This window comes from Mesitornis unicolor, unplaced genomic scaffold (assembly GCF_000695765.1).
Source record: "Mesitornis unicolor isolate BGI_N332 unplaced genomic scaffold, ASM69576v1 scaffold261, whole genome shotgun sequence".
Classification (NCBI taxonomy): domain Eukaryota; kingdom Metazoa; phylum Chordata; class Aves; order Mesitornithiformes; family Mesitornithidae; genus Mesitornis; species Mesitornis unicolor.
The window spans coordinates 80,494-103,025 of NW_010165638.1; the positions used below are offsets into that span (position 1 = coordinate 80,494).

General features: G+C 39.8%; 1 protein-coding gene across 1 annotated transcript in view; it reads right to left on the bottom strand.

Annotated features, from left to right (window-relative positions):
• SETD3 (SET domain containing 3) overlaps positions 1-22,532 on the bottom strand; it is a 31,720-nt gene that overhangs the window by 4,201 nt on the left and 4,987 nt on the right. Inside the window, exons 4-8 of the mRNA XM_010194680.1 lie at positions 21,946-22,018; positions 21,308-21,564; positions 7,422-7,480; positions 6,006-6,120; positions 1,170-1,244 (exon numbers count right to left, since the gene is read on the bottom strand). Of these exons, the coding sequence (XP_010192982.1) occupies positions 1,170-1,244; positions 6,006-6,120; positions 7,422-7,480; positions 21,308-21,564; positions 21,946-22,018 (579 nt within the window). The remainder of the gene's footprint in view (positions 1-1,169; positions 1,245-6,005; positions 6,121-7,421; positions 7,481-21,307; positions 21,565-21,945; positions 22,019-22,532) is intronic.

Genomic DNA, 22,532 nt, shown 5'->3' on the forward strand with positions numbered 1-22,532 from the left:
AACATCTGCACTCTGTATTAAAAGACTGAAGCATTATATAATTAAAGTGCCTGAATGATGTCTGTAACAGTTAAAAGTTTGCACAGAAATTTAAAAAAAATCCGATAAATAGCAGACAAAGCGAAACTGCCAAAATAAAATCGAAATTGAGGAAGCCTCTGTAATTGAAATGGAGAGAGCAGCCAGAACAGCTATATGACACATCCATTGCCAGCTGTGGAAAATTATAAATTGGATCACTTCTGGAAAAAACTGTGGACCGCTTTTAACTCATCACACCGGTATTGGAAAAACCGGCAAATATTTGACTACCATAACAAATTCTAAGAGCAACACAAAAAATATACAATCGCTGTAAACCCCAGCGTAGCAATGGGGATAAATACACCTCTGGAAAGTCATACTTAAAACAATTTTTCAGACACATCTTTGTTAAAAAAAAGATGGTAACAATACATAAGAAAAAAATGAAAATCAAAATATTATTAAGTGTAACACTGGCAAAATACTACAGTAAAGGTAAAGACTCAGACTGATATAAAAACTGGATTCTGAACTGTTTCAAGCATCTGTGCAAGACTCAGCCTTTGGTACTTCGTTTCAGGCTGCAGGGGTAGTTCACACGTGCATGCCTGTAGAATATTTTTAGGTCTTTTCTCATTTTCACTAAGCACAGGAATGGCAAAATGGGCAAAATTGGCAGCTATCCTGCATTTAGCCTCTTGTTACACGAAGACTAAAGAAGAAACACAAACCAACATTTTTAAGAAAGACTCCAATCTGCTATTGCAGGTGAAGGGGCACCCCAAATCTAAAATATATTCCTGTTTGGTCCTTTGGCTATGGCCTCTTCTTAATCTCATCCAGAATAGCAAACTCTGTGTCTGTGCATGTGCATCTACCTGTGATTAAATATTTCAGCTAGTTCTCTGAAATATCGGGAATCAAAACAACTAAAGTTAGGGTCTACAAAATGATAAAAAGTATTTTCTTCTGAAAAATGGCACTTGGTTTGGTAGTATTTTCACACAAAATTAGCTCAGCATAATGAAATTCAAATGTAGCAGGGCTTAATCCACACCAGTCTGCTATTAAAATTTTGTAGGGAGTTACCAAGTGCCCACAAAGCATAATTAAAGAACAATTATGTAGATAACTGTTCACACTACCTGTTCTCCAGCCTTGAAATCCTGAAGCGCTACACATTCACACCGGTCATCTTCTAAATTGTAGCCTGTAGTGATCTATCCAAGAAAAGAAAAACAAAAGCACCTTTGGCATTTTACATTTATCTCCCCCACCATTGACAAAACATTGTCCTATTGGAAACAGATATTAACAATAGCAATTGCATACATTTATTTCTCTGTGCAACGTAATACAGTTAGTAGTAGCTCTAAGATTCCTAAGCCATCTCTTTTTTAAAAAAAAAAAAATCTGTGATAAAGAAAATTAAGGGAATAAATAACTTACTTGAAGTGAACAGAGGGCTCTGAGGAAAGCTCCCTCTCCAGACCACAGACAGTCCCGTGCTAAAGCCACAAGATTATTATGAATTTCTGAATTTTTCAGTCTCTCCCATGAGGCCCAAGGGAGCAAGGCCCTGCCAGCTCTATACGCTGTGCTTTATCCTTCAGCTGCCAGCATATTTTTGATCTCTCAATGAAAACGGATTAGATAACTGTGGATCTTTAGGGGATACAATCTTCAGAGAATTATAATTTACTTGCAAATAATCCCTTTATCTAAAGTTAAGTAATATCCTTAAAATGCTAAAAGGATTTTTTTTTATGACAGGCAATGGAAGAGGATAAGTTCTCTTAACAAAACCTGTACTTCTCAAAAAAAACCCCTACGAAACCGTGAAGTGGTCATACTAACAAGTAAAGATATCCTAAAAATGTAATACTTTAAAAGTGACAAACTGCATGTTCTTGAATAGCGTTACCAAAGATGTAGGCCCAGATGTAGCCACAGGATAGAAGAGAAGCTGCTGAAAAATCAGGAAAAAACTTTTATGGTAGGTATTCTGAATACAGTACAGACAGAGCTAACATGGAAAAATATGCTCTGGGCCTGTGGAGAAACCTTGAAGAATCACAAATCATAGAATGTGTTGGGTTGGAAGGGACCTTTAAAGCTGATCCAGTCCAACCCTGCAGTAGCAGGGACATTGGTACCAGATCAGGTTGCTCAGACCCCATCAAGCCTGGCCTTGAATATCTCCAGGGATGGGGCCTGCACCACCTCTGGGCAACCTGTGCCACTGATCGACCACCTCATGGGGAAGAGCTTTTTCCTCATATCCAACCTAAACCTACCCTTTTCTAGTTTAAAACCATCACCCCTCATCCTATCGCTACAAGGAGCTGAAGATTCTCCCTCAGCCTTTGTAAATGAACATGAAAATGCTCAAAACAGAGCATGAGGAACTCGTATACGACACAGCAAACCCAAATCCAAAATGGCAGCCCCAGGCACAGGCAGCCTGGCCCTGGGGAAGCTCACAGAGCTGCTCCACACAACAATGCCACCATTTTCGGTCTGTTAATGGGTTTTCTGGTACACTGAGATCAGAAGAGAAGACAGGAACCATGCGACACAGCCTACTGCAAAACACAGGCTGTGGTATTTAGGCACAGAAACTCCTGTACGTTCACTATGACAAATGTACCTTTTAAGTTCAACTAGACCCATCACCTGAAAAACAGCAACTTCCATTCAAAAAAAGGGAATTTTTGACAGCACTTGACCTGTCCTGAAATTTTCTTAGTGTGCAAACTCAATGAAATTCTCCTGAATGTGAAAACTCCATTTTAGTCTCTTGAAATGCCTGTGGAAATGGAGGTTTTCAAGGACTGGGGACATATCAGTATGTTAAGAGAAGGATTCTGTCAGTTTAAGCATGCTGCTCAATTTTGGGATTCTTTTTTTCATTATTTTTGCCTTTTTTTTTAAAAATAAAACAGCAGTGCTTCTGAAAGGTTTTTCTATAACGCCTAATGGAGTGCTAGACTCTTATTTCCTCTTTCTTTTAATAGCAGTCATATAAGAGAATTAACAGGGTGTTTACTTCTCTTCCCACATGATAGCTGACAAATTGCATCCCTTCAGTTTTATTTCTGAAGCAGACTGATACATGAATTTCAAGTCGTGTATAAAGCACGCAATAGTTGCTTGGTCAGTGATTAAGGATGGACCCAGCCCAACAGGCAAAATGTAGCTTATTTAAAGCTCTGGCAGAACTGGTAATCAACCTCTGACTGTCAAAATACAATCCCACTAAAGAATAACAATGAGAAATGCATGAAGACAACCATTTTGATATAGTTCTTAGAGGCAGGTTGATCTAATTAATAGTGTCAGAAGCAAGAAAAAGCTGGATGGACCTGGCTCCAGTTAAAACCCAAAGAGCATTTTATTATCTGGCTCGTGGAAAGGGGCCCTGTGGAATAAAGCAAGAACAGGGATCTATAGGAGCTGATGCACTCAAGAAGTATTTCAGTATTCTATTAGGAACAGACAACGCCATCTTTTGTTTCTTACTTTCCTACAGTGAAGAACAAGTCCCTTCGTGTATTTTAAAGGGATGCGCTATGATTACAGCAGAACATACCCTCACCTCACCCTAAAATAATATAAACGAGAACATAGAGAGCTTACAGTTATCTTAGCAGGTATTTTTTTCCCCTACTTCTAATAGTACAAGGAAACTACCACACAGCAAAAATAGCTTTAGGAGCTTTTCTTAGTCTATTATCAATTACAGTTGTCTATCCTTCCTAAATCTGTAACTATTTAAACTAGTATCTGTAGAAATACGAAACAAATGAGTGAAGTCTGTATATAGATACAAAAGATTTCAGTTCAGCACACACCTCCCTCCTTTAGGATAGACTTCAGCATTAAAAAATGCTTCAAATGATGCACTACTGCACTAGCAGGTTTGGCTCCAGAGCCTGGCTCCATATCAAACCCCTTGTTAAAGGGCGCAATAAAAATAAAAATCACTTTATCAATTTAAATACAACTTTGAATGATTAAAACATAACTAGCTGCCCTTTTAATATAGGCTACTTATTTTTTTTTCCCCTCCCAGAACCTTAATTCTCTTCCTCTTTCCTCTAATCCCAACTTTGAAGGTATTCATTAAGAGTTGTCTAATGAATACAGACAAGTCTCTGCAACAGCATCTGAAAGAGATGCCCAGCAGGAAAAGGCTACAGGAAGTACTGATACTTGCAGCTAAGACTTATATTACAAAAATATACATTTCTGAATTTTAAGCAATTTTCTTTATCCTGGAGACTCTCATGCAAGCTTCATTGCTAAATCTAAGTTATAATAGTGAAAAGCAAGAATTGCTGTTAAAAACAACATGCAATAATTTTTTAATAGGGAAAAAATAAATAAATAAAATAATAAACCTCAAACACTGGCAGCTTCGCAGCCTAGTCTACCATGCTGTATTTGGTACAGTCATAGGAACAAGAAATTAGCTAAACATCAAGTGAAAACCAATTTGCTTTACAAGTTGTTCATTTAAACCAGGCTTTTCTATGCCAACACCACTAACACATGCTGCTGCCCTAACACTCAGGTCAACTCCCACAAAAGAACCAGACTACTTGAATAGTATGGTCATATTCACTGCTTACAATAAGTAATATTATCAGCTGGAAACACAATTGGAGGGTATGAATTTTGAAGCCTGGCTAAATAACATTGATAATCCATCCTCTTCTGGGTTTCCATTTCCTCACTTCAACATTAACTGGCGTGTTAATGAAATCAAGACCCTATCCTCTCAGCTAGCTCACGTAAGCCAAAATGTCAGCAGGTCTGACTTTCTAGATACATATGTCACCTTTTAAATGTTTAATATGCCCTAAAGTAGTATTTTTGCATTTTGTCGCTTTGATGTAGTAACAGATGTACTGTTTTTGTTGAACTCGGCTTTGTTCTTGTTGGTGCTGTCTCCGTAACAAGGCTCTTTGGGCATGGTTAGGAGAGCAGGCGGTATTTCTTAGTTGCAAATTTCTACCCACTTTCCCTAGTGGTAGCTACAAGAAGCAGCCTCCATCACTGCCTGATTTCCTATTCTCAGAGCGAATCTGTCCAGTGGTGTGAATCCTTTTCAGTTGGTCAAAAAACAAACTCCATTTCAGAAGAATATTCAGACTTCACTGGAAAAAAGGTATCTTGTAACTGAAAACTACATTATATGTATGAGATATAACTGTATGCAAGTATGCAATCACTTCTAAGGGTTTCTCTAGATGAAGAAAGTTCTCCCTGAAAAGCTATCACAAGACATATTGTGTCCAGTTCTGGGCCCCTCAGTTCAAGAAGGACAGGGAACTGCTGGAGAGAGTCCAGCGTAGGGCTACAAAGATGATCAAGGGAGTGGAGCATCTCCCTTCTGAGGAGCGGCTGAGGGAGCTGGGGCTCTTTAGTTTGCAGAAGAGGAGACTGAGGGGAGACCTCATTCATGTTTAGAAATATTTAAAGGGTGAGTGTCACGAGGATGGAGCCAGGCTCTTCTCGGTGACAAACAATGATAGGACAAGGGGTAATGGGCACAAACTGGAACACAGGAGGTTCCACTTAAATTGGAGAAGAAACTTCTTCTCAGTGAGGGTGACAGAGCACTGGACCAGGCTGCCCAGAGAGGTTGTGGAGTCTCCTTCTCTGCAGACATTCAAAACCCGCCTGGACGCCTTCCTGTGTAACCTCATCTGGGTGTTCCTGCTCCGGCAGGGGGATTGGACTGGATGAGCTTTGGAGGTCCCTTCCAATCCCTAACGGTCTGGGATTCTGTGGTTCTGTGACATTAAAGAAACGGACAAATCTTTCCCTCAGATATCAGTTTTTAGGGTCGCTTGGGAAGATGAAATACCTGTGTTAAGACGTATAATTAAAAGTGTTACTAAACTGTTCCACGCAGTTGAAAGGCTTAATATTTAAGCCCTAAAGCCTTTCAGCAGCCCTGAAGAAATGCTTACCAGTCCATTAGTATGATTACACATGTCCCACAGAGGTATGAGAGCCAGCGTGACTCTGGAACCATCTTCTGTTGGGATCTGGTTCTGCCGTGTCATGACAGAGGAAACCGCCCATCTACAGAAGAATTAAAAACATGAGACGGTCAGCGTTCAAAACATCAATACACAACATTACATATATATATTTATAATATAATCTTAGTTTTCTCAAGGATCACACTGACAGTAACAGCAGAAGGTGACACCACTCGCAGGAGAAGCAGCAGCTCCAAGACACCCCCAGAGACCCCGCTTTGCACATCAGGATTCTCTGAGATGTCATTTTTATTTTATTTCAGACAAAAATGAATATTAAATGCTAGAGGGGAAAAAAATAATCTTAGTTTGACTATGTTCTGGTCTTAATACATATATTTGTTGTGTTTTTTGGGGGGAGGGGAATAATTTTAATAATTTTACTATTTTTAACTCCCACAGACTCTCCTACTAATACTAATAATTTATAATACTACTAATTTACTAAATCGTTTTAAAATTTTACAATTCTAATAATTTAATATACAGAATTAGACTTTCAGAAGGATTTTTTTTCAGGAGGACTACAGATTGCTTAGAAAGATACAGTCAGATTGAAATCCACTTCATCTAAAAGCAAGTTAAAATTGTGGGGAATTTTGATATACCAACACTGAAACGTAACAGGAATATGTTTCCTTTAAACTGTAATTTATCTGCAAAATTTTAGACCGCTTCACAGGTACATTTGTGTGCCCCTCAGTGACCCTACAAGTGAAGGGGGCATGCTTTGGAAATTCTGCTGTCATAAACTTACCCAGAAGGACAATTAGGCTCAAAAATTCCCTGAAAGACCTAATGAATGCCTTTTATTCATGCTATTTTAATCACTTAACAGAATTAAAGCTCTTGTTATCTTAATTATTCTTATTTTTATCTTAATTATGACACCCCCTATAGCACCTCCAAGTGACACTCGTGCTTCACGTGTACAGCTCGAGTTCTCCAGCTCTCCTGCTCAACAGCCACTGTCAATATTAGGTTTTACTACTGTGTGCTGGTAGAAAATTAAAGAAATTAAAAAAAAATAATCCCCAAATCCAAAATGCAACATCAAGTGAATTATTTTCTTAAGAAACAACGAATCACCTTACTAATCTCAGACTATCTGTGCCAGCTGGCTAAATTCACTGCTCCTAATGACTATTCCTTTGTAACAATTAAAATCTGTACCTTGATTTTACCTTCTTCTGCATTAAGTGTATCGGTATCAAATCTTACACTTAACATTTCAATAATAGGGCTCTCTCACCAATGAGGCCTTTCCAGGGCCCCACAGTTCACTATATTTAAAAAAATAATTAAAAAAAAATGTTAAAAGGCATTAAAAGACAGACCAACCTGTAGTCGTCATAAGTGAAAGAATCCTTTAAGGGCAGTTTGCTGGCATTAGGATGGGTCTGGGAAATGCAAGTTGCAGAAAAAGGTGAAAAGATAAAGAAAAGAGAAATCAGTCAGCAGAATCTCATTATTTAGCTGCCTAACAGATCCTAACAAGAGCCAAATGAAGCAGGAGGCGTCCAGCCGCGCTACAGAGGGATCATCATGCTATTATGCTCTCATACATCACTGTCAACTTAATTTGTTGTGCCCAGCAGCCGCCATAAATCTGTTTCTTCATATTTCAAGACTGGAACCCACAGACATCGTAGAAAAATACAAAATTTAAGGTGGACCGAGGACGCGAAGGTAAAACAAAACCCAGCCCGTGGCGGGGGAAAGAAATCGGACAATAAGCACGTATTAGGTTTCAACAACTTCCGCATTTTCCTTTTCTCTGGGAAAACTCCAAGTTCTTTCACCAATACAAGTAAAAATGAGACATTCAAGGTTTTCAGCTCTTCCTCAATACCTGTAAAGGTTTTATGCAGCCAACACAGAACAGACTGGCGTATTTCAATAGTTTTGGTGACAAACCTCGATTAGGTAGTACCTACATGAAGCCATCTACACACACTCCCATCTAAAAGTGGAGCAATGCCATTTGTGAACGTATGCTGTGGTTGTCATTTACAAGCTCAATATTCAGATTTAAAAAGGCTTTAAGAAGCTGTAATACCTGTTACTTTTCCGCTCAATTAACTTATTAAAAGTCTCACAAATACAGGTAGCGTTAAGCCCACACTCACACTCTTTAAGAACTCCATCCCGATCCACAAATGGAAAGCCATAATAGCATACTTTTTAATCTTCAGGTTCAATTAGGTCTAGGAGACGAATTGAAGTAAATGATCAAGCAGTTATTTCAGGAGATACAAATGATTTTTGTTTCACATCGCTCGATCTTGGCGACACTCTTAATGCATGAAGCTCCATGTAACACGCAGGTTTTTACTGGTGATGCATTAGCATCACAAGTGGCCGGTAATTCATCATTTCTCACTGTAATGTACTTGCTGGCACTGCGCTCAGGACAGTAGGGGATGAGGTAAAAGTGGCTCAAACCGTAAATCAATTAGAAAACAAAAGCTTGTGCTCAGTGCGCAATTTTAGGCAAATTATATATTACAAAAGACTGCCAATTGGGTGTTAGGTCCCAGGTGCCTGCCTCCCTCAGCCCCTCAGTTAACCCTTTGGATGGACTTTGGCTAAAACGTGACACAAGTTCACACAATTCCACTCCTGTCCCTTCCCTCGCTATTTTTTAATTTCTAAAGCACTGTACATTTCCACGATTTTCATTCACGTCGACGATGTGGTCATCGCGTAACAAATTCCCTCCAGTTTAACCGGAGCACCGCATTTTACAGAGTTATTTCTTCTCACAAAAAGCAGAACGGAAACCCAAACCAATACATTTCAGGAGGTATCCTTGCTGCAGGAGGAGAGTCCAGACTCAGTTCCAGAAATTAAGTCAGAAACTCAGCTTTCAGTGGGGAATAAGAACTCCTAAAAACAAACATCACCCTTTATGACAAGTTAATTTTAACTTAATAAAAGTACTATTAATTTTGATAAACTAAGCAGGGCAAGTCAACACCAACAATGACGTAAAAGCCCATCAGTTTTATTTTTAAAATATCACAACATTTCCATCTGTTACGTCGCTGCTGGCTGCAAAAAGTCGGAATCTCGCTCCGCACCTGAAGTTTTTAAAGAAATTTCACACAAACAGCGAAGCTGGGATCCTTTCTAAATCCTCATCGTCACCGTCCCGTTGCTTTGCGGACCATGCGCCTGATTTGCGCGAAAACCAGCGCGGCTCAGCGCCCCCCCCCCGCCCCGCGCAAAGAACGCGCAAAGCACGGGCCGACACTGCCCCCTGGCGGTGCGCCGCGCTCCCTGCATGGACACCGCGCAGCCGTAATTCACCGAAAACCGCCACTAAATTACAATAAAGGACAAAATCTCTGGTGTCAAAAGACACAAGGCAGAATAAACCCCGGCGAACATAATTACCGTATTTATAACGTGCCGTGGGACGATATCCTATCAGCTATTTTAAAGTTAAGATACATCAGTATATTCGATACACTGAATTTCTGACTCGGACTATTTTGCTAGGTAACTTAAAAACCCTATAGATTGCAAGAATCTGAAGATACACAAAAAAGAACAATATTCTGACTAAAGAATTGATTTAGTATGCAGCTTCTCTTTATAGTCCCTTGGTAAAAATGAAACCTCCCTAACAAACACTTAATAAAACCTGTCAATATATCTAGAAAGAAAAATGACACAAATGCATTAAGTATTAAATACCCTTGAAAAAAGTCACATATTCCATGAATTTTTGATGCACTATCTTGACATTAATGTAAAACCTTGATATTTATAATTGACAGATATTTAATAAAGTATAGAAGATGACTGCTGCACAGCATGCAAATTGCTCAGGCTGATCAAAAAAGATACAGACGAATTTAAACTAAACAAACACTTAAACACACCAAAAAAATCAGCTCTAGCTTTTATAAGGTCACTACAGATTAGCTCTGAAATGTGACATTATTCACTACACGAACCCTAATTTTAACTTACCAAGTCTGTACGAAGTAGTTTCAGAAAGTTGGGAGGGGAAGCTTTAAATGAAAAAAAAGGGGAACGTGAAAATGTGAGTACATTCATGTAGACGCAGGTCCTACCATTCTACTGAAAGAGTTATTACAAAGAACAAATACCATCTATTTCATTACCCTTTCTGTGAAAATATTGTCAGAGCTGGCAATCAGGGTGATGACCACTGCAAAAACAAATAGTGGCAAGCTGAATTTCATTTTCCTCCTGATGCTGCTATTCCTAAAAAAAAAAAAAAAATTAAAGAAATTTTTTTTTAAAAAATGCTTCTTCCCCCTTCAGCGTTCCAAGCCTTCTTTGAGACATTTGGAGGAGATCTCAAAATAACCAGAAATATTAAAAAGTAACAGTGATTGCTGCCAGATTGTCTGCAGCCACTGCGGAAAGAGACAGACTGTTATTCCAGTCACCTAAAACACTATCAGACTAGGAGCCAGTTACTCAGTATGGCAACCAGAGAAAAGGAGGGGGGGAGAGGGGAAAAAAAGAGCCATTTTCAGACATTTTTCCTCTTTCTGGGAAGCAGCAATATCCACATTTAATGTCTCAGGAGAAAGCACAACTCCTGATGCCCCATGGGAGCCTTTGCGCTAACGATTCCTCCATCGTATTTCTGGATGGACATCACAAACCAATGATTCTCAAGACTTAAAGTAGATGCCAGTGGACTCCTCCGCTTTTGACGAGGTTTGTTTCTATTTGCATGCCTTTCAACATAGAAAGGGCACTAACCTCCTGTAGAAGAGTGGCCAGACTATTTATTAGAGGCAAGAACCCCTCGCCCCATTCAATCACAAAATGCCCAATCTCATTTATCAGAGCTCTTAATCTTGACAGGGGATTTCCACTAAAATTAACTTAATAGTTTCTTGTTTACCAAGTGATGCAGAGTCCAAGTCCCACTACTGCAGCATGCAATAAAACGTCTGAGTAAAAGTTCAAATTAGACTATAAAAGTTTACAAAGTGTTAAACCTGTGTTCATATCTCTGCTACGAGATGTTCGGCAAAGAACTGATGTATTTTGGTGTGAAGTCCTATTGGCCAGTATATTCCTTTGCACTGTTAGCCCTTGTATACTCTGAGAAACAAAAAATAAATTGAATCACTGGATGCAATCAAAGTTAGTGGTTTTTTCTTGAAAAGACACCACCCCTCAGCTGAGACGAGCTGACCATTGCAGTCATCCACTACTCCACTGTAATATATAACTCAAATTTAAAAATCCTTGTTTTTGTTGGTTTCCCAGGTTTCTAGACACAGGTGGTTGGATTTCTGTGAAGAACATTTCAAGTACTCACAAGTCCAAGGCGAAGTTGTGGGCATCAGTATCCCTAAACATTACACTGAGGGCATCACTCCACCCCAATCCCACTCCTCAAACACTGCTGGTACTCGAAACGGTTAAAGCCAAAACCAGTTTAAGCTTCCACCTTGTTAACTTTCATTCCTTTGAACATAAGGCCCAAGGGCTCGTTCCTTTTGACCAAACAATATATTTTTTTCTTCCCTTTCGTAGCAGATTCTCCCCTTTTTCCAAATGTACTCATTAACACGGGGAGATTTCGTTAGGAGCCTCGCTGGATGCTACTCGATGGTTTCAGGCCAATGTGTAGGTGTACAAAACCACAACCGCACACCCAATTTCAGGGCCAGAAGCAGGAAGATCTGTCAGCATTTGCTGGTTACTGTCCCTTTCCCAGCTCTGGAAAATCCTTTGAAGCAGCAGCCTTGAAGAGAATCTCCTCTCTGCGGAGCTGCCGAGGCTTTCGCTGCCCTAAAGCTAAATAAAATAAAGAATTCAGAATGGAGGATCCTGGCGATCTACAGGGAAACAAGAATTCACTTTTTCCATTGGACATATACTGTGTAACCTAACAAAGGAAAGCCAGTTCATTGTCCAGGACAACATAAAAAAAACAAAGCCAAAGCTTATTTTCCTTTGTAATAAGAGTTTATAACTACAGAGGCGTGCTCAGGAATTTTCAAGCAGCCCAATTCGGGAAGCACAAGGAACTATATCCACAAACCTGTGCTTTTGTAGGACTTTGCTGATGGAAAAAAAGCTCATCCTACTTCGCAAAACCTAACGGAACAAACCTTAGAATTAAAAAGGTACCACAGGATTGAAATTCATTAAATCTAAATAATGTTCTTGCTTACTCTTTATGTCAGCAATTTTTATTTATTTTCTGTCAGCACACGCAAGCAGGCGCTGCTCCAGACTGTTATGGGATTCACGCACCGGAAGTCGAGTGGAATGACTCCTCCTGGTGCAATGGAATTTAACGGCGCAGTCCCTTTTTCTGTACCTTCTACCTGCAAATATCGGTCTTAGTTAATGAGTCGGCAGTGGCACAACAGACAGCTTCAACCACAACATCAGCTACAAACTCAAGGGTCTGAAGGACCGAAAACCCACTTCACACACATAGGAGATGTTGGCATTCGGCTGCTGGAGTACACAGGAATAATTTTGAACTGCCACAAGTAACCTGCCTACAATCCTGTGGCAACTCCTTTATTAAATAAAGATAGTGGTGGACTTTTTAACATCCATTTCTTGATCACTTCATTTACAAAATATTTAATATAAAGAAATCCAAAATAATAACCTTTCCTAGAAAAGAAGGGAGGGACCTCATTGCAGTCTTGAAGTTCCTGAAGGGGTCCTACAGTAAAGCTGGGGAGGGACTTTTTACCAGGCCAGGTAGCAATAGAAGGAGGGGGAATGGTCTTGAACTGGAAGAGGGGAGATTTAGATTGGATATTAGGAAGAAATTCTTCCCTGTGAGGTGGTGAGGCCCTGGCCCAGGTTGCCCAGGGAAGCTGTGGGTGCCCCCTCCCTGGCAGTGCCCAAGGCCAGGTTGGACGGGGCTTGGAGCAGCCTGGGCTGGTGGAGGTGTCCCTGCCCATGGCAAGGGTGGGACTGGGGGGGCTTTAAGGTCCCTTCCCACCCAAACCATTCTACGACTCTATATGACATTTAAATTAGTGACCAAGTTTTCTATACCTTTTCCCGTCCTTTCTCACAATCAGTTAGATTTTGTGAATGCAGAAAGGGCTGAAGTTGAGGAGCAGGCTGTTTTGCAATGAGACAGCCTCCCCCGTTCCTCCCATCCCAGTTCACGTAACACAAATACACACCAGGTCCATTATCTCCTGTGGTAAATCCTCACGAAATACGAGTTAAGTGTTCATGGAGCCACTTAGGTGGAAGCTTGGCTCATGATTATCCTATAACCAAGGTAGCACAACCAGCATGGCATACTGGGCACAGTAAGTCCTGGAACCAGATGTACTGGGACTATAGCACAAACACATCCAAACCTGAAAACTTATCACTTCCTCTTCAACTCGCATTCAAACCATAGAACAAGAAAATCAACTTTGGTTTACTTAGCAACATATCAATCTCCCACTGTGTAGAGTATTAGCATTGGGTCTGACTGAAGAGGATAATCCACTTTGTAATTTAGTTAAATTACTAATTTTAACAAAGATAAGTCCCCTGTATAATTTTGCAGTGCTTAAAGAATACATCCTTTGAGTATTCCATTCTAAGAAACAGCAGCTAGTTATCATATTTTAAATTTATGGAACATTTGTAACTGCTGTTATATCAGGAAAAATATTAAATCTGCACAATAAGTACAAACTTTATATGAGAAAGTATACTTGTAAGTACGTGATGATCTCCTGATGTCTGCCGAGGCACTCGCTTCCACAAAAGACACAGACAACATCTCTGGGGATAAACTCAAGTGCCTCAGAAAGTGCAACTCAGTTAAAAAATAAAAATAAAAGCAACTAACAGAAAAGCAAACAAAAAACTCACTCTATCAGCTGTAAAAATGGATGCTTATCTGCATTCTCAACTAGGAGAGCAGCTGAGAACCCCATCTTTCCCAAAAACGCTTTAAAAGCCCATCATACTAACAGGACAACGTATTATTCCTCCCAAATGTGGCTTAAACTGTGCAGAAACAAATTTTGTAAGCACTGGCATATATGCTTTGAAGTACATCTCCTTTTCTTTGGAGGAAACAGGGCATTGAGGTCAGCAAAACAGAACCCAAACCACTCGGAATATAAAAGAAATTAAAACCTACTGCTTAGGAGATCTTAAGAATGAACGTCCAAAGAAAGATAACATCTGTCTCTAAAACGAAAGATATGTTTTATCCTGTCTGTCCTCCTCCAACTTCTCAAATCTTCTGCCTGTAAGAAAGAGCAGACACCGAGTGGGACGTGCCTGGATTTCCATGTAGGCCGGCACGGTCCAACTGGCGCCTATCGGCTGAATCTGGACCACGGGATGCCTCCATATGGCCTGCCACCTTCTCCTTGGAGGAGATAGGGAACAGCTGCTTGAGGAGCAAATGCTGCCCCCAACAGCCAAACACCTCCTCCTGTGTCCGGCTGGCTCGGAGCCCAGAGCTGTCGCCGTGTTCCCGTGGAAGGAACGGGGGAAGATGGAGGCAGCAGGCCTCCTGCCCACGCAAGGCCTTCAGCTCTTCGTTTGGCGGAGACGGACAGACGCGACCCGGCAAAGCCTGGAGCTGTCACGGAAACGGCCCAGAGAAGCCCCAGGATCTGCTGTTACCGATATCGGAGCCGGGGGTGGGTTACACCACAAGTGACACGCACAGAAACTATCAGGAATTTGGCGCACGTTCGCAAAGTCTAAAGCACCTTACGGTACATACACTAAGTGGTACATGCAAGCGTACAATCTTCGGTTTGCTGCCAGCAAAACAGATTAATACAATATTTTGGCCCTCACAGAGAGGAAAAACACAGAAAGGCATAAATATATTCCGTTATTAAGCGCCTATTGATTTACTATTGATCAAGCAGAACAACTCGGGCACTGAAATTTGCACAAAGCAAACCTAAATAGCGACACTATTTTACCTTCGTAACTGCCCACTCAATGGAATTTTAAATCTCTCCTGAAGCTGATGTGTGGAAAAGTAAACAAAAGGGAGAGATTTTATAGGGTTCGCAACGGTGCCATCTTGGTTTTTACAGTGTCACTGACCTTACTTCTGAAAAAAGTTATTTGATTGGCATGGCAATGAGTATAAAGCAAGTACAGGGGACAACTGAGAACCCTAAGGACCTACCTGGTACATGATCAAAACCGCGTCTGCTTCCGAATACATTTGCTTTTGACTGTATATTCGTTGAACTCTTCAGAAGCATTAAAATATTCTCTATTATATTAGCTTAAAAATAATAACTTCCAAATGTGTGAATATTTTAGGGTTTTAAAAGGCAAGCATACTTGTCTGCATTCAACTCAAACATGATTTAGCACATGGAAGTTAAATGGTAGAATCTTAAAGCCAAATACAGAGAGAGACCACATGCTCTTCTTTACACTGACCTGGAAAATTCATATGCTTATTTGAATAGGATAGACTAGAAACAGCACAGAAAAATAACGTACAAGTGGCATAAGTCATATTGAAAGTATCACCACAGTTTCAAAAATTGGTGTCAAAATAAAGCAGAAGCCATGAAGTCTTACCTAATACACCCAATATTCAAGAGTCAAACGTGATACCATGTTTTAAAAATGCTGTAATATTGAGATTTAGAACTTAATGTGTTAAAGCTAAAATGATATTCCAGTGCCCGACAGCTAATAACTGGATTTTAGAAGTTCATTCACACTAAATCAATTAGTCAAATTTTATATGAATAATAAATTAAATTTAGTATCTGATCAAAAGGGATTACAGCCTGCAGGAAATTAAGTTCTCTGTCCAATAGTGCAAACAGACAGATGAAAACATCTCTGAATAGATTACTGCAAGGTTTGTATTCACAATGGGACTGCAATAACATTTTCACAGGCACTGTCCAGATGTCAATACACACCAGTCAGAAAACCAGTATGAGTGGTTCTGTAAAACCACTGGATGCAAACCAGACTACAGATATTACCTGAAAGTATTAATGACTTCCACCAAATAGATTCTATTAAAATAAACGTTTAGAAGTGTGATTCATGGGGCACCTTCTGCCTTCTTGAGTAACAGCAGCTTGACAGAAGGCACAGAAAGCATTTGCAAGTATTTGCTCATTAACTTAGCAACAAAACAGACATCCGAGTCAAAGAAAATTAAATTTACTTGCTAAAATGTTACTTTAAAAAGGTGACTTTACTTTCTCCACTAGGTTTAATCCCAAAATTCTTACTTACCAATCTCTCCTGTACTGGAGAGCCCAGAACTGGACCCAGTACCCTGGTGTGGCCTCCCCGGTGCTAAGCAGAGGGGAAGGATCACCTTCCTCCAGCTCCTGGCAACACTTCCAATGCAGCCCAGGAGGCCATCAGCCCTTTTAGCACATTGCTGGCTCATGTTCAACTTGGCCTCCAACATATTCACGGGATTATTCCACACCACATGCAGGATTTTGCACTTGTTGTTGAACCTCATCAACTCTCAGCCCATTTCCCCAACCCACCAAGGTCCCACTGGATGGCACCTTCCCGGGATCAAGGTGAGGGTGACAGGCTTGTTGTTCCCTGGCATTTGCTTTCCTCCAGCCCTCAGGAACCTCTCCCAGTCATGACGATCATCCAGAGATCACTGGGTTACCTTGCCGCAGCCTTTCCTCCTGCTGTCAGGGACCTGGGATTCCTCAAGGCCAGTCTCACTAGTAAAGCCTGAAGCAACGGTGGCTCTGGCTAACTGATGGGCTCTGCTACTTTCAGACCTACAACTTCAGAGAATTTAAAAATTCACTGAAATGATCATAAAATTGTCTTTTAGTAAGGCAGCTAATAACAGCCTTTACCTGGGGAGAAGACACAACACTGCTTCAGACCGATAGCATGCAAAATGTAAACAGAATTTGGGCACTTCAGCTCCTCTAAGCGCACTCCTTGCCTCGATGTCTTGTTTTGATTTGCAAAAACTTCTCTGCAGCAGACTACAAACAGGCACCCAAATGCAGCTGAAAGTCAAACACAAAGACCACTGCATATTCGTTTCAAAAAAGGTTCCAACTTGTGCTTTCTTCAGGAATATCATCTCACTGTGAATGTCTAAACTATATGGCTCCCTCTTGTGCTTATTATACCACACTTCAGCATACCAAAAAAAATAAATAACATAAAGCCATAAATACGTGGGCTCTGTTCGCCCTTTAGTAGGCATGCAATGCCCATAAATGTTAATGGAGTCACACACATACCTCCCAGGGGAAAAGAAATCCTGCAGTTGGAGGAAACTACAAAAACCAACTTGCAAACAACAAGGCTGCTGCGATTAAAGTACTTTTGTGACCGTTCGCTGTACTTTGATCGCGATGCAGAGGCCAAATACACCTTTAAAGCACATCTGTAAAAACATTTAAATGTTTTTAAGTTATCTAGTTATCAACTTACATGTGCTTAAGAAGGTGTCAGCGTGGTTTATAGAGCCTGGCTAACATGCTCAGGGGTTTATTTTTGTCTCCTCAACATCCCACCTGTTCCTGCTTATCAGCCCAGGCTACGATTTAGCTCGCAACAGCTGTGAAATGCATAAATCTGCCCATTTTTCACGTGTATCCCCAACCAAGCACTTGGAGACAGAGGCAGCACTGCAGGGCTCCAAGACATCACCTTGATGGAGAAGTGAGGGAAATAAAACAGACCAGCGCTCATCACACAATGTTTAAAACTGCACACGTATCAGAAGGCAAATTATCTTAATTCCAGTCTAGAAATCCTATTTGGAAAGAAAATTAACCACTAAAAAATATTTTGCAGACAAAAATGTTGCAAAGGAATTAAAATACTGTGCCTGCACAAAATACTCCCTTTTTCAGTGTCTTCAAGTGTCAGCAAAACATCTTTTATTTCAAGATGCTCCTTGTTTTACTTTCTGCAGTAGAACAGCTACCAAGAAAGTAAACATGGTGGTAAGATTTTTGTATTACAAAGCGTTATTTCTAAATTTAAAAAATTACAAGTATATTAGTCTGCATAACTGAAGTTAAATCAAAATCCTGGTCACCCAGGCCAGCTTTGATTCAACTGCTTATTCATTTTATTTCATTAAAAAGCAGTAGTAGCACTGAGTGAAAGGCTGGTACACAAAAATCTAACTTTTACTTTCAGAAAGCTTGCAGAGCGTGCTGCCTTTCATAGGAAAATGGGTTTGCTTTGCTTTTTTTCCTTTACATGATGAATTTTTCTCTCCCCACCTCTTCTTCCCTTTTCCATATGCTCATGAATTTCCAAAAACATTACCCTTAGCACGAGGACTTTGTGGGTCAACTTTGTTCATAAAATGAGTGCATGCAAGATGATACTAAAATTAATTTCAGTTCTTCTGAATAATAAAAAGCAGTACTTAAGTTTTAGGGAAGAAAGAGGCTTTTTTTTAATGCACCTTTCTCTTTTCCCTTCACCATTTCATAAATTACAAGCTCTCATTTTTGAGAGCAGAAACAGAAATCAAAAAGTTTTAAATCTTTCCCCAAGAGTTTTCATCAACAGCATTAATAACAGGTACCCAGGACATTCATTTGCACTCCTGGAGTCGGCTGAAATTATGTTTCTTCCTGATGTGACATTTACTGAACACTAAAGAAACGTTCAGCTGAAATTGTGGTCAGGTGGCAGTGCTGAAGCACAGCACCAAACAAGAACACACCTAAAATTTACCTAATATTTGTTCTCCAAAGTGCAAATAAATAAAGCAAATTATTCCTACCTGATCTACCTTCACGCTCGTGTTCAACATGAAACAACAGCTGTATTATACAAGAATATGAAACAAGCAATAAAAGCATTTGTTAGGAGAATAAAAACCTGGTCTAGATTTCTGACCACAAGTGCCCAGAACCTACATTTTAACAAGTCGTATAAAAGTACCATACTAAACACTTTCTTGGGTATATTAATATAAATTTCAAAGAGAAGATGGCCATTTATTTAAGCACAATTCCCACAAAGGTTTCCCATTGCTGCAGATCAAACCGAACTGAATCGGTCTCAATGACATCAGACCGAGAAGTCTTCTTCCATGAGCTGTGATATCAGCTTCCATAGAATTACAAATGAAAATAAAAATATATATACAGTACAGTGTATTAAGGGCTTGTTACCATGTGCAGCACATCACCATTTCTGGGGTTCCAAACAGCCTGCCCCTAAAGTCACCTCTTGCACATTATTTGCTCAAACTGTAGAGTTTCTTACTCTTAACAGCCAACAGCATGGACTTTGATGCAGAATATATATTATTTTTAGTGAGAAGCTACTTGGACCACATCAGCTTAAATGTTAAACAAATGATTTGTGATTAGCATTAACAGACAATAAGAGAAATACTGTATTATTTCCCATCCTTAAACAGATTAGGTACCACATGAAGTTTTCATTAGAAAGCATTTTGTCAAACATTTAAATTGCTTTTCACATAACAGATCTCTCACGTTTTAACTGATGTTACACCACTGCATTTTATATACATCCTTCAGTTGTGTTTGCACCACGTTAATGTCGTATTCATACACGCATTCATCAACCACTGAGAAGCGGTTCTGAAATTCTGAACACGCAGTAGTCAAAAATCCAGATCTCATTTCTCTGTAAAACTGTATTTCAGGTTTTGGGGGTTTTTTTTAATTAATGTTGTGAGCTCATTAGCTCTCCCAGAACACTCCTGGTGCAGGATCAGTCAATGAAAGTGTCGGAACCAGTCAGTGATAGTTCAGCTGTCTGATACGTACTGCAAGAGTAGGAGGAGCAGCAGGAAGAACTGTGTGATATTATATGATATTCTACTAATAATGCTTTAAAACCAATAGAGCTATTTAAAGGTAAAAAGATATTCTAAAGAAATAAAATTTAGGAGTTCTGTTTGCAGCCAGTGCACTTTGAGGGGAAAAAAAAAGTCAAAAGCTGGCAGGTGAAGCGTGGACATGGCACAAGAAGAGTTGGCTGAACGATCACTTCCTGAATTGTGACACCTGCAATGAAGAATTTTGTTCCTTCCTGATATTAAAGCCATTGTTTCTACTCCTTGCTTCACTGAAGTGCACCTTACTTGGTTTTCAGTGACTTCAGTTTTCAAAATGTATCCCTCCACTCCTCATACTTGGTGAATGTTTGAAACATGAAGCTCTTCGAACACCAAACAGCTAAGCAAATTAATGTAACTTTTGTTGACTTAAAACAACTAATAAGTCAACCTTTGGAGGTCTGATAATGTTAAAGGAGAATAAATTTGCTTTATGTCTTCTGACCTCTCCTATGGCCAAAAAATTGTCTCTAAATCACACAACTGTGGAAATTCAGTGTGTAGTCATGTGCTTTTCACACAGATATTGCCATAAAAAGCTTTGGATGTTTGGACATTGAGCACTACCTCAACAACACATCACCATTCACTTTAAACATCAACTATGTCTAGACATCAGAGCAACGGTTCTGTCTTAGAAACTCAGTTTAAATCATTCAGAACATGATGAAAAGTTCACCCATCTCAAGCCTCCCCATACTCAGATGGTTACCAGATGGGTTTATCTTTGTATTTGAAAGCAATCAAAATAATTATGTTCAATAGAATAGAAAACAACAGTTAATCCACGGTCATTTGAAATACAACATATGCAATGGCTTTATTTTATGTCAATTATCAATTATAATATTACTTTGTCTACTGCAAATGATGCATTTTTCATAGAGGCATAGGTTGATGTGTGCAGGTCACCTTGCCCAACTTCCCACAGGCAAACTTCTGGAGTCTGGCTACCAGGAGCCAGTCAGAAACAGTAACTGGGTCATCCCTTATGTCCTTTTCCCAGAATAAACAAATCCAGCTCCTTCAGTCCCTTGCTGTATGGATAAAGGACTGAAGCAAGCAACATCTTAGTAGCCCTCCTCTGATCTCATTCCAGTTTGTCCATAACTCTTGCACTGGTAGGCCCCAAAATGTACAGCATTTCAGATGAAGCCTCTCCCAATGCCAGACACAAAGGGCAGTAATCATTCCTCTCGACCAACTAAATAATTCTTATCTATTCATAAGCCTACTGAACTGTGACATTTCAACAGCAGTTCAAAAACCAGCAGGAAATTGCTTTAATGATTCAAACCTTGAAGAGCAGCACACTTGCTCTAGTATTTAGCATCGCTGTTTTCACACCTTCCCCTGTAATCATCACTAGAACAACACATGCTACATTTAGGATGCTTACCTGAATAACTTTGTAGAAATAGGCATACTGTCGAGCTGTATTTTTATATTGGCTAAAAACATCGTGTATGGCCTGAGTTGACTGAAGATACTGCACTTCATCTTCTTCAAAGTAGAGAGGAGTGTCATATTCACTGGGAAGTGTCTGGATGTAGGGCAGCCAGAAAGAGTTGGGGTTGGCTCGCTCACAGAGGAGGTGGAACGCCAACGTGATGTTGCCCATGGCTTGAAGGATTCGATCTTGAGAATACAGGGACCCTGAATTAACCCAGAAAGGTGAGGCACCAAATTAATTGCCCATGGCAAATATCACCCCAGATTAACGCACGAACATAAAGAAACTAGAACAATACTCTCAGTACCTCAGAACATTTTGTCTCCAAGCGTTACACAAGCAACATGATATGTGTTCAAAATAACACACACACTTCTGGAAGATATCTGGTGTGCTCAGCCAGAAACAAAGAGGGAAATTAAATTCTTTCCACTGACACTTGAGGCTTTTAAGTATTTCAAACCTGATGGCTGGTGTGATAAGCAAGTCCTGTCATAAAGGAGATCAGCTAAAAAAAGAAAGTCTCCTATTGAAGGATCCCATACACATCAACTTCTTGCCTAAGAACTTCCTTAAGCTCTTACCTAACACTGAGCTTTTAGCTGACTCGACTGTCATCAGTAGTCTTCTAGGGACCCACAGAAACAACTCTTCAGCCTACAGACAGGAAAAAATACATTAAAAATACATAGCTCAGTTAGCATTTATATGAGATGTCAAATGTCTCAAACATAAATCATCATTAAATGAGAGGTTCTTTTCATTTTTTTATTTAAATCAAAATAATTCTTCCTTCTCTTTCACTGCAAATTAAACAAACACGCTATGTTTCATACTGTGGTAGCCAAATGCTCCAATCTGCACTACACAAAGCTTAAAAGACACTTACATTGTAAATGAAGTGCTTCAGTTTGAAACTGCTCACACGTAGATTGCCCATACAACCTCAAAGCTACCAGATACATTATATTGCTATTAACTACATGATCAAGTATTTTCTCCCAGTAGTTTTTCCTTATTTTAGGAGAACTGTTCAGGATTTTTACCAACCAGTAGTGCTACCATTATTAACTTGTCCTGCTAAAGCCCTAAAATGAACACAATACGCTCATTTTCTAATATTTTTTCTACAACAGCTGATTGTTCTTAAAACTGTTTTCCCATCTGTAAA